Source organism: Anarhichas minor, unplaced genomic scaffold (genome assembly GCF_050575085.1).
Source record: "Anarhichas minor isolate MPS153535 unplaced genomic scaffold, ASM5057508v1 ptg000007l, whole genome shotgun sequence".
NCBI classification, from domain to species: domain Eukaryota; kingdom Metazoa; phylum Chordata; class Actinopteri; order Perciformes; family Anarhichadidae; genus Anarhichas; species Anarhichas minor.
In genome coordinates, this window is record NW_027466453.1 from 4,484,489 (window position 1) to 4,502,248 (window position 17,760).

The 17,760-nt window shown below is 41.4% G+C and overlaps 1 protein-coding gene and 1 long non-coding RNA gene across 6 annotated transcripts; one reads left to right on the forward strand and one right to left on the reverse strand.

The window, feature by feature from the left end:
• Positions 1 to 8,783: 8,783 nt before the first annotated feature.
• Positions 8,784 to 14,033, reverse strand: LOC142940714 (uncharacterized). Of its 5 annotated transcripts, XR_012950918.1 has the most exons (6): positions 12,271 to 14,033; positions 10,462 to 10,534; positions 10,052 to 10,103; positions 9,867 to 9,953; positions 9,591 to 9,665; positions 8,784 to 9,498 (listed from the first exon to the last, which is right to left on the reverse strand). It is a non-coding gene; the product is annotated as an uncharacterized LOC142940714 (long non-coding RNA). The 5 variants fall into 5 exon arrangements; XR_012950912.1 differs by having other exon boundaries at positions 8,784 to 9,665; XR_012950906.1 differs by having other exon boundaries at positions 9,591 to 9,953.
• Positions 14,034 to 16,311: 2,278 nt separating this feature from the next.
• LOC142945238 (ferritin, spleen middle subunit-like) lies at positions 16,312 to 17,597 on the forward strand. Its single transcript, XM_076086657.1, has 4 exons — positions 16,312 to 16,413; positions 16,870 to 17,016; positions 17,196 to 17,321; positions 17,442 to 17,597. Exons 1-4 carry the CDS (start codon positions 16,312 to 16,314, stop codon positions 17,595 to 17,597), a joined length of 531 nt encoding a protein of 176 aa, XP_075942772.1.
• The last annotated feature ends 163 nt before the right edge of the window (positions 17,598 to 17,760 follow it).

Consider the following 17,760-nt stretch of genomic DNA (forward strand, 5'->3'; position numbering starts at 1 on the left):
ATTCTAAATCTTGATTGTATGACACATGGACAGTTAGCATGTAATAGTTATACTGCATGCTGGAGGAGCCTGAAAGACTCTCTGCCCTGCTGTGGGAGTCAGAGACGCACCAACACCTGCACCCCTGGACACACGCAGCAGGATCTCTATTCCTGCAAGTTTATATAACTCTGAGTCGGCAACCCGGCGTTTCATGTGCTGCTTTTTCCAGAGGCATCCTGGGTAAATTATTACTCCAGCAGGAGAATCATTATTCTGTTAGTAACATCTTATTAAAGATCAAGCAAAACCAGTCCCTGTGTATAATGTTAGATAATCTGCAAGACTTGTTCTCCAACTGTGTAACAAAAATAGGTTCCAGATCATTAATGCTTAATACCTAGCCTAATTAAGTACGTTATGGAATTTAAAAAGTAGAAACTTAAGACAATTCTTGACTTTTTTTCAGTGAGTCATTCTCAACATTTGTTGGGCGACGGTGTCAGAATGATGAATACAGTTTGAGAACAAGAAGATACAATACAGCATGTAGACTCTACAGGATGATTGTTTCCTTGGCAACTATCATGTTTTTCCCGAAAGATGTATAGATTTTAGTTGTTCTATTATCTCAATTTGCTTGCGTGCACAAAGCTGCCGTAAATAGGTCACAAAAAATGACTGAGCCCCCCACCAGGTTTGGGCTGAGCCCCGAATGTTCACAACGTGTGGATCCGCCCCTGCTGTGTGACATTTAGAGTGTGTACTGCTATGATGTGTTTGGAAGTGTAGAGTCTTCTGGAAAAGTGCATTTTCTGTCAGGTCCCATGTAAGGGTTGCATGCAAACACATTGAACCTGACAGTAGATGAATGTGGAACTAGAGTGTGCAGATGATCAACAGAGGCTGTTTTTACCTGCGGCGTTCACAGCAGCAGTGAGAAGGCAACAGATGGTGAATATGTGATAAAGGAAGTTGATTTGAGGTCATGTGTGATGAAATCTCTCTCCTCTATTGAGTCATGTTTACATGGTTTTCACGCCAAAATGTAAAGTAATATCTCCCAGTAAAAACATGAGGTGAACCAAACTACAGCCTGGAAATATAATATGTGTCGTCTTAAGACACACTTGTTTTCTGAAGGATAGACTTATTTATACACTTATTAGTTTATCTGTTCAGAGGTAGATGCATTCTTAAATATAATCATGTAATATATGAACATCAATGTCATGTAGCGATCATAGTGGAACATGGTTGTTATGTTTCCTTCACATAAGATGGGACATTACTGAGGTAGAAATAATTAAAGATAATTATTGACGGTAAAACATTTTATACTTTCATTAATAACTTAAGTTTCACATTGTTTCCAAATTCATTCATATTTCAAAAGATGGGCAGAGATAGTGTGATGATGGGTGTGCCGTTATTGAGACCTCAGAAAATGTTCTATTGTGCTGTGATGGATGGAATCAGTAAGTGGCTTTTAGTGGTGGAATGAGTACATTTACTCAAGTAGGCCTACTGTACTTTTGAGGTACTTTTACTTGAGTATATCCATATCCATGCACCGTACATCCATCTTGTGCTTCTGTATATTTCTATTCCACTACAATTCAGAAGTACATATTTTTTACTCCACTTTATTTATTTGACAGCTTTAGTTACTTTGCAGCTTCAGATTGTAAATAAAAATAAAATATACATTTATAAAATATGATGTATTAATATAGATCATGCTGAATCTCAGCATATACATTTGTTAAAATTAGTTTTGCCTTTACCAGCTGCATTAGTAACAATTACACATAAACCCATCAGTTATGATAATCCAGTATTATAAAATACATTATAATGAAATGGGACATTCAACACAATGAATAGCTACTACGTTTGGTTCTTTCAGTAAACAAGCTATATTTTGATGCTATTAGGACTACTTTTTTGAATGCATGACTTTTACTTGTAACAGAGTATTTATACATTGTGTCGCGTGTGGTGCTCCCGCACGTTCTAACGAGTTTAAAGAGAGAAACCTGTACGGGTCAATTATACCAAACAGTAATATATGACGAACAACAACACGATCAGTTGTTCATTCGTTTTCATTTTCTTGACCGCAAAACATGGATCTTAATTTTTTTCTCTTGATTTTAATTAAATTTTCCCTCCACTCTCTATAACTACGTTTTAGTTTAGTATAGTGCTCGGAGTGAGGTGTCCCCAGGTCTCTCCTACTTTAAGAATGCATGTGACTGTGTGTGTGTGTGTGTGTGTGTGTGTGTGTGTGTGTGTGTGTGAGATGGTGTGAGTGTGCTGCAGCTTACCGCAGGGGCTGAACGATCTCCCCCTAGAGGAGACCCCTCTCTCTTGGTTTCGATGTCCCGTCCGGGATGGAAAAATGTAGCAAATAGTTACGTTTTCACTTGTTTATTTAATTCAATTCAAAGTATATTTATTTGGATTCCAATTCAGAGAAAAAGTGGTCTATCGACAACAAGTTTGCAACACCAGAAAAAGAATAAAACCTAAACCAGTGAGCAAAGTGTATTGCCAAAAAGTCCGGAGATTGGTTAAATAAATTTTAAATTGAACACAGGTTACGACCTGCCGCTCCCCCTTCTTCTGCCCTGATCTTCTAAAATCGAAGGTATTTATCATCAGCTGAGCAAGAGGCAGAGGAAGTCCAGCCCTCTCCTGTCTGTCTTGTGAGACAGCTCGGAGCACTGAACTCCGCCCGGACAGGCTATTGCTCTGGTCAGGACCTTATCTGACCCCCTTCCGTCTATTCTGACTTTAGTGACCCCCCCCCCCCCCCCCCCCCCACTGTTACAAAGGACGTATGGCACATCTGCTCACTGTTAGGTACAAGACAATGGAAACATGATATCACAGTAAAAAACAATTATACAGGTTTGTTGCCAAGCATGGATTATATAACAGAGTAAACTTTCAAATATATGTACTCTTTGGCAAGTTTATTTGACTGCTACCTTTATGAGGTATGAGCCCTATCCCAAAGCAATAAGTAAAATATCAAGAATAAAAAAAGTTACATGCAAAACGGTGGCTAAAACGCATGAAACATCAAAAGAAGAACTGTATGTGTATACATTATGTGGTTAAGCGCAGGCATCACCAGAAGAGGAACTAATACAGTAATTCACAGATAGTTCATGGTTTATCGTTCTGCCATCTGTTCATGTGTGTGGGTGTTGCAAAAGGTGTGTGTGTTCAATGCTTGGCCCAATGACTTTGCTATATGTTGATGTGTGTGTGTGTGTGTGTGTGTGTGTGTGTGTGTGTGTGTGTGTGTGTGTGTGTGTGTGTGTGTGTGTGTGTGTGTGTGTCGAACTGTGTGTAGAACACTGTGTACAGCTGGCGCCTGCTTTGGAGAGCCACAGATCCCTATGGCTTCTCTAAGTTACATTTATTTTTGCTCTTTTTGTATATTGTTCTGCTATAGTGTCTTCTAACACCTACTGACCAGAGCAGTCCGTCCAGAGGAATTCGTAAAAATATTACAGGCCCTCTAACAACTGTAATATTGCTACTTTTATCGGCCTCCGGAGGTCACGTATAGGTGGCATTTGTTGACAGTGTGACGACCCTCTCACTCTGCTGGCTGTGTTCCTGCTCAGGATTTCCTGGTGGGAGGAGTTACCTGCACCAATCATCCAATCATCTGATTGGAGCCTCCAGGAAGGCAATAAAAGACAGCCTTCTGGGAGTCTATGGTCTCTCTCACTCAGCAGGGCCTGCTGCACCAGCCTCATCATTTGTTTGTTATGCGGAAGTTGTGCAGCTAAATAAACTGTTTTGTGTTAGATCTCTGTGTGGCCTCCCTTTTTGTTGCCAGCCTTGAGCCAGGTGGTAACAAATGGGGGCTCGTCCGGAATGATTTGGAAAGGTTAGTACTGGAAAGTTGTTAAATGTAACTTTGTTAAAGGGAGTTTTCCACACAGATTTTTTTTTTGGTTAAATTGTGTTTTCTGACCTGCGGTTAGTAGTACAGGCTTGTCAGTCATTTGGAACCCTTTTCCTGATAGGCATAAGCAATGAGGGGCACTGGTCGTCTCTCATTGACCCTTTTCTTTTTTTTGTTTGTCTTGGTGCAATACGTGGTTAGAGCAATGGCTCGGGGGCACTTCCATGACTGTCTAGGTGATTTTCAGCTTGCTGAAGGTTAACCGGGTTGCTGGGTTTTGTGCTTAATTTATCCTGCCACGAACCTGCATGAAGACTAGGGATGAGTTGCTCAGCTAGACCTGGTTAGGCAGTTAGTCAGAGGAATTGGGTTCTTTATTTAAAGCACCCTGTCATCCGTTAGCTTTGGGTTGAAAAACTTTGTATTAATTGTAGTTTGTTGGAAAAGTGCCTAAATGGGTTGCAGGTGAACTGATAAAACGGCTTCCATTGAAGACTTTGTTCAGTCTCTAAATGATGATTTGTTAAATTCTTACACAAAAGATCAGCTCTTGACATTAGCGGACCGTTACAATGTCGAACTTTCTAAAAAGTGGAATAAAGAGAAATTGTTGGCCACATTAAAGGACCACTTGTTGGAGGAGAAAGTGTTGCCTGTCATAGTGGGGATTGCAGAGGCGCCTGTAGAAATTGATACATTTTCAGAGGTAGCTTCCCCCAGGGTGAGTGAGTCAGTCAAAGTTTCTGAAATGGCTCCTGTTTTGACTGGACTTGGAGTTGGTTTGACATTTGAGCAACAAAAACAACTTATCCTGCTACAAATGCAAGAGGAACATAAAAATACTTTGGAGTTAGAAAAGTTAAGACAAGATGCACATCTTCGGGAGGCTGAACTAGCCCATGTTGAGGCAAGACAACAATTAGAGTTGGAGCGATATAAGCTGGAGCTTATGAGTGAAGGAAAGCTTCAGGCTGATCCACACAAGGTAGGAGAGTCAGTATACCTGTTCCTGCTTTCCCTCATTTGATGTTGCTGTTAACTTGTGGTTGGTTCCAAAGTTTAATGAAAGGGACCCTGACATTTTCTTTGTTTTGTTTGAACGTTTAGCAGGGGCACGAAATTGGTCGGATGCTGAGCGTACTCTTTTGCTTCAGTGTGTGCTCACTGGCAAGGCCCAGGAGACTTTTTCAGCCTTGAGTGTTACTGATAGTGGTAGCTACCAGTTGGTTAAAGCTGCTGTACTTAGGATATATGAGTTGGTACCGGAAGCTTATCGACAACGGTTCAGGTTACTCAGAAAAGAGAGGCAGTCCCATATTGAGTTTGCTCGTGACTTAACCACTAATTTGAATCGCTGGTGTGCTGCTTCACAGGTAAATACTATGGAGGACCTTGAGGAATTAATCTGGCTGGAACAGTTCAAAAATGCTTTGCCTGACCGTGTTGTTACCTGCATCCAGGAAAGGACAGTAAGCAAGGTTACAGATGCTGCTAGATTAGCAGATGAGTTTGTCCTGACTCATAAGGGATTTTTCGGTGAGAACCCTGGTTGTGGAGATTTTGGCTTCCGACAGAGTAATGTGGGAGCAAACTCAAGTAAGTTTTGGTCAGAAGGGTTCAGTTAAGGCAGACCGGGGTTTACAGGGCAGGATGGACCCCAATCGTGTCTGTAATTATTGTTTTGGCAAGGGTCACTGGAGAAATGAGTGTCCAATGTAAAAAAATGAAAGCCTGTGTTTTTTTTTTTTTTTAACCAGCAAAACCATCTGGGGCTGCTGTGTCTTTGAATGCTGAAGAAAGAGACCGTGTCATTGCTGCCGTGCAGGCACACACGAAACCTTCATCAGTCAGTAACTGAGGTTCAAGTTTTGGATCAGGAACAGACAGGTTCCACAGCTGCATTTGTGTCTGATGGTTATGTTTCACTCGTAGGAAGTGGAATAAAAGTCCCTGTAAAAATATTAAGAATCGTTTATTTTGGAATCTGCGTTGAATTTCTCTCCTGAAACAGACGCTGGTTCCAGTGTTGCGGTCCGAGGGATGGGTTTGACAGTCTTTTCTGCGCCACAGAAAATAATTTGACGCTAGTATCAAATCTGGTCCAAGGTGATGTGATCATGGGAGTGTGCCCTTCGTTGCCTATGGGGGGGGGGGGGGGGAGTACAGGTCATCTTAGGAAATGACCTGGCTGGCAATCAATCAGGTGTGGCCTGAGGTGTCAGTGGATACTCTATCCTCCCAGGTAGAGTCTGAGTCCTCCAAAACACCTTCTGCTATACATCCCACCTGTACAGTGACACGTGCTATGAGCCCAGCCAGTGGTGATTCCAGTTCTGAACATTCAGATAAGAAAAGACTGTCTCGCAGTGACCTTCTGAAAGAGCAAAAACGTGACCCCACACTTCAGGCTCTGTACAACCGGGTTCTCAGGATGATGAGGTGGAGAGTTCAGTGATGTGAAAGATTTCTATGATTAATCGGGAGAAGAGTCAAGGTTTTCAATCTATATCAATAAACAGAGTCTTGAGAGAATCAAAGTTGTTTGTCTTTATTGCTTGCAAGCAAGAGAGCGGTTCAACAGACTCGTATCTCAGTGTACTGTGGAAAAGCTTCCTCGAGTGGTTGCTGTACATGTCATTTATACAGAAAGTAACACCCAAGATGAGTAATGCACAAAGCAGAAGTTCTGTATGTACGTGAAGCAGAACTGGTTACAACTGGCCTGTGTAGGCCCCCCGAAAACTGACCTTTGTGGTTAGTTTTCTCAGAAACTGTAAGAAACAGAAGTTCCAGGTAGTTCTGGGGGTCGACAGTTCACAGAAAGGGCAGGCAGTGTTTTTCCACTTGTCTCTGCGCTTTTCTATTTTTGCTTAGCAGACACTTTGATATACATTTGACTAGAAGCACATGGTTTACATATATTTTGCCATTACATCAGCTCATGGTTATTTTCTCCAAGATGGCCTGTTGGTGAGAAACTGGGTTCCTCAGGGAGAGGGTTTTATGGGGGAAGAGATGTTACAAATTGTTTTGCCCTCTAGTGTAAGACTTGCTGTACTTCAGACTGCTCATGATGGAGTTGCAGGTCATTTGGTGGTAAGAAAAACCTATGATAGAGTTAGGAGACACTTTTACTGGCCTCTGTTGAAGAGACATTTCTGCTTTCATTAAAACTTGCCGTGTGCGTCAGTTGACTGGAAAACCAAATAAAACAATAAAGCCTGCTCCTTTGTATCCTATTCCAGTTGCTGAGCAACCATCTGATCATTGACTGTGTTGGTCCCTTGCCACGCTCCAAAGCTGGTAGTAACTGTGTTCACAGTGATGTGTCAGGCTACACGCTATCCAGCTGCATATCCTCTCAGAAACATTATCACGAAGTCTGTTGTAAAGGCGCTGACAGTTTACGTCTATTTTTGGCATCCCAAAAATAATTCAATCTGATCAGGGGTCTAACTTCAGTTCAAAGATGTTTGCAGAAGTGTTGAACCAGTTAAATGTTAAACATTCTCAGTCCAGCGCATACCATGCCCAGAGCCAGGGGGCTCTAGAAAGGTTTCACCAAACGATGAAGTCCTTCCTCCGTGCATATTGCACTGAGTTGGAGCGTGACTGGGAGGAGGGGTTACCTTGGCTGATGTTAGCAGCCAGGGAGGTGTCTCAAGAGAGCTTGGGTTTTAGTCCCAATGACTTGGTCTCTGGTCACACAGTGCGAGGCCCTTTAGCATCCCTACACAGGGACTGGGAAGCTGGGAGGCTCCAAAAAACTTGATGGATCATATAAATGGTTTTAAGCAGCAGCTGTACCAGGCAAATAAAATGGCGAAAGAAAACCTACAGGCAATTCAAAATAAAATGGAGTCTGTATGATCAACGTGCAGAACGTCGTGAATTTAGTACTGGTGATCAAGTTCTGGCACTTTTGCATTTAGTTGGCTCTCCTTTCCAGGCTAAGTTCTCTGGTCCCTATACAGTGACCCGAAAAGTGTCTGACCTAAATTATTTAATCGCGACCCCTAATTGAAAGACGTTGGTGCAGCTCTGCCACATTCATTTGTTAAAACCCTACTTTGCCCGCTCCCTTGTGCCAGGTCCTGGGTCGGGGTTTGCCTCTGCTGCTGCAGTGGTTCCAGTTGGTCATTCACCGTCACCTCTTGATCCGACCGAGGAATATGAGGAAGAGTGTTGTACACCAGATGATGTCATTTTGAAAGGACTTCTTAAAAACTCTGAGTTACTTTCCAATCTGGATGTAATGTTGAAACATTTACCTGAACCAAAGCAAAGAGAGTTGGTGGATCTTATTAAAGGTTATCCCTGCCTGTTTGCTGATACAGTGGCTGATGCCATGTCGCGAGCTGTAACTGTTTAAGTTAACTTGTGTTTTCTTTTACTCCCTGCAGTCTCTCTTTCTGTCTGCTCTGGTTTTTCTCCTCTCTTAAAATTGCTTCTCGGGTACCAAAGTTGCAGAGGGGAGGATTCTGGATGGTCAGGTGTTGAGATTGCCTGCAGTGAGGACCATAATCTTAAGGGAGGGGGTGTGAGGGGGTGTGTCCAAGGTGCTCAAAATCCACTTTCATAGCGCTGTTTTCAGCTCCTGGACGCAGGTTCGAGTCTCCGTTGGGACAAAGCCACTCAATGATAAAGAGCTATTTATAAATCAAGAAATGTGTACCCAACTTTACCGTTTACTGATTATCACTAGATTGTAGTGGCAGATAGATGATCAAGTACTTGACTTATTTATGACTATTAACCTATTATATTGCAGTTTTATGAACATTTAAATTGCAATCACTTCATTACTTCAATTCAATATTTATTTACTGCTCACTATAATGATTCACTTATCAATGAGACGTGTAGACATTAGTGAACAAAATATATTTATTAAACACAACAGGGACAGTAAACATTGAACACAGAGCCCGTAGTGCAAGGTTACAAATACACAACACAAATATAATAATGAATCCAGTAAAAAGTAATTAATTATTAAAATGAGCAAAGACATATACACGACAGAACACTCCCCTTTTCTTTCTCTTATTTTCCCTTTTCAACCTCCCATCTCTTTTTTTCTTTCTCATAAAAAGGAGACGCTGGAACTCATTCCAGGTCTTCTCCTTCTCCATGCCCTGGTCTTTGTAAGGGGAAAAGACTTTACCAGGGCAGTAAATCTACTTCCCTGTTAGTCCAGGGAACCCCGTGTGAATGTGAGGACTCTTTGGATCCTGCTTCAGTTCCATCTGACAGAATCAACACTTGCGACCTGTGTGCTGGAATTCAGTCCTCTTCCTCTTTGGCTCTTTGGCATCCAGTTCCAGCTGAAAGAACTTTGGGGAAGGAAGATCAGAGATGCTGTCGATTAATTCTGGCTGGGGAGGGAGGGAGACGCCACAATGACACCATCTTCATTAGGTTGCGCACAGGAAAGGAGCCTGGCCAGAGACCCATGGATTGCAGCTCTGTCTTCATCCAGCTCCTCTGCTGCTGTGAACAGGTCCACTGGCTGACTTCATGGTCGTAGGCAGGGAGCTGTGGAGGAGGACGGGTGGGGACAGCTAACGGCCTGGGTAACGGCTCACCTAGTCAGACAAGAATAACCAGAGCTAATTAGTACCATTTTTGGTGCGACTTGATTTCATCTTCTTGACATGAAAAACATTCTAATAGTAACTTTGATGTCTCTGTGCAGGTGACAGTTGACCGGGCTCTGCAGACGTCTCAGGAGAAATGCAGGGTGCCTCTGACACTATAGAGAATATTAAACATGTTATTATCATTGACAGTAACGTGAAGCAAGAATGTAACATGACATCTACACTGTAGTCTGTGAAACTCTACTTTTTGTCAGAATACAGTGCACCAGCAACTTTAAAGAATTAACAACAGTTTTGATGGAAACTACATATGGATAATTTAAAGATGCACATATAGGTGAAATAATACACACCAGGAACTGTTGATGGACGACCCGCTCCTTCTGGCAGCAGACACACGAGCTCCTGGGGAACAGGCACTGGTCTCTTTACAGTTAGAGCTGCAAGGAGAGAAGGATCACAACACATAATCAATGGTTTATAACGGATATGAGCACAGTGAATATGACAGATACGTTTAAATGTTGGATGCATTTACCCTCTATGTGAACCCTTCAGATGAGTTGGTGCAGCCAGTGCAGCAGATGGTTCTAAGGAAAAAGCCTTGAAAGTCATTTATATTTTGACAACATACGAACACTACTGTTAGCATCGTTACTTCACCTTTCTCAACCTTATCCAATGAAACAGACTGTTTCTAACATTAATATATAAAGAATATATACTTCATTCATACACGTGTGTTCATGTTTCAATGGGTTAATATTCAGTAGCCAGTCATTATGATGTAACCTAGGCAGGTGAAGCAACATGGCACACTTCAAACACATGCATGCAGGTGTTAGTAACACAGCAGTTTCACATGTATGTATATATGTATGAACTGTAACTGATTTTAAATCTTCAGGGGGTAGAAAAAGAAATTAAAGACAGCAAATGTTTACTCACAGCTCTGCACATGTTGCTTGGGAAGGAGAGATACTCAGCATCCCTCTCTCCAGCTCTTCATCTTCATCCATCACTGAGATGCAAACAGACGAGAATAAGAACGTCATTAAATGAATATCTTCTTGTACTTCTTGTATAATGTAATAAACAACATTATTTTAACAGTGATGGAGAAAGTCTACACATCTTGTACTTCAGTAAAGAAATATGTATTAATACCACCACATGGTGTAAATACTCTTTTACAAGTAAAAGTCCTGCATTCAAATCTTACTTACTCAAAGTCTGACTTAAGTAAAAGTACAAAAAGTAAACTTTAAGGAGCAAAAATAAAAGTACTCATGATGCAGAATATTATGCATTAAATTATTATAATTATTGAGGCATTAATGTGTTCATCACTTCAATGACTTTATACACTGCTGGTAGTTTAATCTGTAATAACACATCATTTATTAGTTGAGTATATTGTGTCTGATATCCTTAATCTGCTAAATAACTAGTAACTAATGCTGTCAAATACACGTGGAGCAGTAAAGGTACATAACTATAAACTACATGAATTAATGACGATACGTGACGTGATACAACGGAGACGTGTGTGTTTATTTCACGTTAACGTGATTCAAATGAAGCACCGGGTCCGGTCATAGCTTCTTGTTCTTTCGTTACGTGTATGTAAAGTAACAGAGTATATCTGACGTTAACCGGCCGCTGGTCAGCCTCTATATTCACCGACGTACAGCAGTAATCGCTAAATCATATATTTAAATGCACGTTCGTGTTAACTTGATACTTTCGGCCACAAAAACACAACAAAGTCGGACATGAATGAACCCGTATGAAGAATAAAACTGAAGACAACTACACAACTAACTTTATCTTTATAGCTTTCACGTGAATGTCAGACAGCCCAGACTAACTATCATGACATTTAAATTCATCGTTATTCATCTTAATGATTTACCGTTTAACGTAGCGTCCACACAGGGAAGAGCTCCAGAAAATCCGGGCTGTCACCGGAGAAAGTCTTTCACTCGCAAAACGGCACCACAGCGCAACTAGCGGCCAAAGATATATTACGTCCTTTCGGCTCCACAGCGCTGCTGGTGGCCAAAGATATATTACACCCGTAGTGGTTTAGGACTACCATTGAAAATGAATGGAAAACGGTTTAGGTTGATGAAAACGATTCTCTATGATAGTTCTTATCACTACGGGTGTCATATATTTTTGTCCACAAGCACGATTCTGGGGGCGCTGTTTCTCCCCTTCCATACAAGTAAGGAGACCCCGTTTTCCTTTTTGAGTGACAGACGTGCAGCATCTACAGCAGCAGACTACAGTAAACAACCTGTGCTTTACACAGAGTTTTATCACGGCTCTATCTTCGGACAAACAGTCAAACATATCCCACGTAAGTACGGCTCATTTGTTCAAGTACTTAATGAACCCTCTCAGTTGTATATATGGGTAAACTGTTTTTATAGTTTGCTTAAATGTTTGTTGTTTAGCATTGTAAGGTTCTAACTCGGTTTGTTGTTCGCTGACGTAACGTTAGCACATCAAGGTTACGTAACGTTATATTTGCTGTTTGTATGTAACGTTTATATGTCAGCATTAACAGTTATTCATCAGCTTGTCTTCATTAATCACATTCATATTGGCCTTCTTACTATCAACAAGCTCCCAATGTGTTGAGGCAAAGTATGTAGTCCTCCCATACTAGCAGTGTATCTCGTTTTAAAATCAAATCTAAGTTATATAGTGTATATTACTCATGTGTTTTAATGTGTATATCTCACTTGCCTTCCCTGTTTGTCATCATCTCAGAATATTGGCCCTGTGGAAACACAGAGAGACACTGTCCTTGAGGAAGCAGAGGGGGGCTGAGTGGAGGAAGGTGGCAGAGGAGAGGAAGAAGAGGGAGTCAGCGGTGCAACTTCCGACAGGTGGCCTGTGCAGGCTGTGCAGGGTCTGTCACCAGCCTCTGAAGCAGGGTCCCAGCAGTGAACCTCATGTGCAGCAGCTTCCCCGGGGTGTCAGGGAAGTACATCTACTGCCCCTCCAGAGTGTTCTCCCTGCACAAGGACCAGGACATGGTGAAGGAGAAGACCCGGAGAGACTTCTCACAGTCTGACTTTATGAGGCTGAGAGGGACAGATGGATCGCAGAGAAGAAGGAGTGACCACGAACTCACCAAACCCCCAAATATACACTCACACACAACACTGTTCAATATATTGTATTAGTATTAATTTAATTATTTAACTCGTATAAATATAATTATTGCATTAGAATGAATATCATTATTTAATTAGAATATATACATTTAAAGCACTAGAATAAATACGGACATTTGAGAAGCTGAAACTAGATAATGTTGACGATTATTGTTTCAGCACTTATATTGTAAATATGTTTATGGATACACCATCTACTGTATATATACTGTATATTAAATGTATTGTTCATTTGTTTTATATATGATGTTTTAGGGGCATTTTGTTTTTGTGCATCTGTATTTTTTCAATAAAATATCTTGAAAGTGCCCCTCTGACTGTCTTTACTTTAGGGGTGGTAATACATAGAAAATTAAATAATCAAACATTTATATATGCTCATCTGCACAATAAACATATATTGTTATTGTTGCAATAATATAAGTAAAACTGCAGCATCATATTTGGAAATTAGTATCTCATTTGCATAATTACTTCAAGATAAATTATTCTATCTTGATTCTTTGATGTGAAGCACTTAATGTTTATGCATGAATGCTATACAAATAAATGATCATTATTTTTGTATTATAGCCACATTCTGTAGCTAATCATTTGAATCAAATACTGGACATTTAGTTTGGGTAAGGTGGGAATCGAATCGGTTCATTTTGGAAGGGCTTCTGTTCATGAACATATCTTCTACACTTATCCGCGGCAGGCCCTCAAGAAAAAGGTTTGAGTATTACTTATTATTCTACCACTGGTTGCAGCACAGCAGTAAGGAAACAGGACAGTGGGTTCTTTGGGTTATTTGGTTTCAGCCCGGCAGGGGGCGATAAAGCGCTGCTGTGTTTAACACCGACCGACTTGATCACAGAAGGAAACGCTGCGTGACGTCATCCGTGTAGCAGCCACAAACAGGAAGAAAACATCCAGCTGTTATCTAAGCAGGGAGAGCTTTGGCTAGCTTAGCAGCCTGTGTAGCATTGTGACAGTAATGAAACGGCATTGAGAGTCGGGAACAAACTGGTGTTTGGTCATGCTGTGTCTGGATCACATCCCCCCAGTCCAGTGGCGGGCCGTCAGGGCTTGCAAGGCCTTCTCTGCTGGCCTAAACAGAATCACAAAGTTATAGCTATTTTATAATTTAATAATTTTTCTTAAATACACTACCTGTAGTATAATTTATAAAAATATTTTCCCCATTATCTTATTTTCTCATTGCACAGCTACTGTCTTCCTCAGTTGCTCTGCTTCCAGTGCAGCTTGTTTTAAGTAGAGCTTTTATCCAATCAGAGTTCACCTCTGTGTCTCTAGGTAAGAACAGAGGCCTGAGGCCTGCAGACTCACACGTGAATCGCTTTGCAGTTTAAGTGAATGGGGACGATATTGTTGATTGTCATAGTGTTCAACCAATCAGATCTTTAGTTTGACATGTTGGGCGTATTCTTTAACGTGTCAGAACCTGCTAGCTGGCCTACAAGTACATGATTGGTCAGTGGGCTTGCGTGACATGTTGGGCGGTGACAATCCCAATATCTGCTGCCTCTGTCGAGCGGACATTTTCAGCCCTCAAACGCATTAAACCGTATTCAAGAAATACAACTGGGGAGGCTCGACTGTCTTCACTGGCGTCCATGAATGAAGAAGGACTTCTTACTGGAACTAAAACGCATGGATGTACTGTTGCTAACCCTGTATTGGACAATGACAATAACTTAACCTTGAACCTTGACAGACACCAGTGATTCAGTGACATAAATGTTTTCTATCCAAATTTCTAAATACTTTATTTAAAGTAACATCAATCCGTTCCAATTTACCATCAAACCATATTTTGTGAAATATTCAGTCTGCTAGTTAGCCAAAGCTTCACAGACCTGCTGTGCCCAGTTACGGTTGCTAAGCGGTGATTGGACAATTGCTTTTCGGGGGAGGGCTTTTGCGAACAGTCAGTTATTGCCACAGGCCGGTCTCCACCGAGTGCCTAGCCTTGCTGTACCTTCATGCTGCAGGTCTGCTGAGACCCTCAGCTCCTTTCAATCAAGATTGAAGACTTTTCTGTTTGCTGCTGCCTTTAATTGAAGCACATTCAATTAATATATTAATCAATTTCCTGCATTTCTGCATTTAACTACTGTATTTTATTTCTTACACTTTTTTTTTTTGTCATCAATTTCCAAATACTGCTGATTGAGAACATGACATTTAGTGATGTTATGTTACTATGTCTGAAAAGTTCTGGTAAACCGATAAAAAGTGTCATTGAAAGACCTCAGGGAGGCCGGGTTAAAGTGTTTCAATGACTGTTTTTATTGTTTCAATGTATGTTCTTAATTGTTTTTTTAAATCTCTTTTGCCTTATGTTTTGATGCTTTTAATGGTTTTATGTGAAGCACTTTGAATTACCTTGTTGTTGAAATGTGCTATACAAATAAACTTGCCTTGCCTTATAAACCATAACTAATGAAAGTAACCCTGGGTGCATTTGAACAGCCCACAGTGGGCGATGCCTTTGTGATCGAACAGTTTTATCTACATTTAGCCTGAAATATCTGAAGCAATGATGGTTTTTATTGTCAGAGGATTGATTCATGTGATTAAGGAATGAAATGAAGCTGTTAAAAATCACATCGTCACTTTCGTTTTTAGCCGTGTACTTTATCTTTAACAATGATCCTTGTAGTACATACATTGTAGTTCTGTGCGTGCATGTATAGTGAACAACGTATTTATTTTTATTTTCCAGTAATAATCCAGTTTATAATCCAGTGCTGGGTCGCTTTATAGAGAGAAGGCAAGGCCAGAACTCAGTATATAATCTCTGTTAAAAAAATCATGAAAAAGTCAAGATTACTATTAAACAGAGGATTGGAAGTTATTCTGATGTTTATCATTTGCAGTTGCAAGTACTTGCATTCAACGATTTTGAGACCAGAAACAGTTTTCTATTTCTATTTAAATATGTCCTGATGTATTGTAGTTTATACAAGAACAGTAGAGGGTTTGTGTCTATATGTAGGAGTATTCAGTTTTCTAAATCTAAATGTACAGTTTTATATCTTTATGCTGTTTGTATAAAGGGAAAATGATAACTTCACAACCCACCTTTGCACACATAAATTGCACACTCAACCTATTCAGTCTTTGAATTTACATTCAAATATAATTCAGTGTATTGTCTTTTGAGATAATAACAAAAAGTGCTTCGTCATTGCACGTGTGAATAAATCAATGGAATATGAAAAACCTGTTTTTCCCCGAATGAGGAAGGGGGATGCGACCTCATCCCTCGTCTCACAGCTCTGCCGCTGTCTGAGCTCAGTCATTGGCGGAAATGCGTGGAGTGACGTAACGTGTGTCACGAGCTCCGGCAAGGGTATAAAACCACGGAGCGAGACGTTTACCATTCACACCAGGGAGAGAAACCACAAGGAGTTCTTGCTTCAACAGTGTTTGAACGGAACTTCTTCCTTCGTCCCGCGTACTACTTCTTCTACTCTGCATTCCGGACACGACAAACCTTTATTACTTGAACACTACCGAGAAAGTCGCCGTTAAGCTATTTTTTGTACCGTTTTGCTAAGAAAACAAGAGAAGAAACCCGCAAGAAACGCCAGCTACAATGGAGTCTCAGGTCCGTCAGAACTACCACCGCGACTGCGAGGCCGCCGTCAACCGGATGGTCAACATGGAGCTGTTCGCCTCTTACACCTACACTTCCATGGTGAGAAGAACACTTCAATTTATTGTATCTTCGTATTAATGTATGCTAAGTATCTGCATCTATTGTATGTCTTGATATAAAAAAATATTTGCTGTTAAAAGAATAAATATAAAATACAATTGTCATTAAATTGATTGTGTTTTATAAGTAATGCAGTATGGCAGCACTGTTTCTCTGCATTTCTCACTTGTTTATCTGATGGTTGCCAGATAAGGATTGTTTTATCCCCCACTCACCACATTGAGTCAAACATGCTGAGTCATGTTTATGCTGTTTTTTTTTTTTGTTTTTTTTGTTTGTTTTTTTAACTTCTTCAAACATGATGCTAGTCTGTGTCCAAACCAACTAGTCCTTTCAAAACCATGACTCGTGTGCCTGACCACTACTTTGCTGCCGAACTGTTTGTCACAACCTTTTTTTTCTTTTTTTTTTCCCCCTCTTGTCCCTTGTTCACAGGCCTTTTACTTCTCCCGTGACGATGTGGCCCTCGAAGGCTTCGCCCATTTCTTCAAGGAGAACAGCGACGAGGAGAGGGAGCACGCCCAGAAGCTGCTGACCTTCCAGAACAACAGGGGAGGACGCATCTTCCTCCAGGACCTGAAGGTCTGTACACACTGGAGGACTGGCCCCGTTGAGACGTGTCTTGCAGCACCCTGTCTGTCTAGGACAAATAAACTGGGATTAACCTGCAGCAGTGGGACACTCGGTCCCTCCCGTTTACCACCAATTATTATTATCATGACCGTTCAGTCTGCTATAATTGAATGTTTTTCCCTCCGTAGAAACCAGACCGTGATGAGTGGGGCAGCGGGCTGGAGGCCATGCAGTGCGCCCTGCAGCTGGAGAAGAATGTAAACCAGGCCCTGCTGGACCTGCACAAACTGGCTTCTGACAACGTAGACCCTCATGTAAGTGTGAATTAGTGCCGCGTGGTCTGCCAAAGACGGTCCCGGCTACACCACAAACTCGTGTGCTCTAGCATTCGTCTGTACGCGTAGTAATCTCTCTCTCTCGTCTCCGTTCCTCAGATGTGCAACTTCCTGGAGACCCACTACCTGAACGAGCAGGTGGAGGCCATCAAGAAGCTGGGCGACTACATCTCCAACCTCTCCCGCATGGACGCCAACAAAAACAAGATGGCGGAGTACCTGTTCGACAAGCACACCCTGGGGGCAAAGAGCTAAATATGCAAAGTCTCAGGGTTGAGCCTGGAGGGAAGATGTGGCACACAGGCTTTAAACGCACCCTTCTGCTCCAGTGAGCGTGAATTTAAATCTACTCTGCTTGACCTGTGGAGTTGATGAGTTCTGGTGGTGTCACCGGGTTTTTTAAATGTCATTTAAGGAT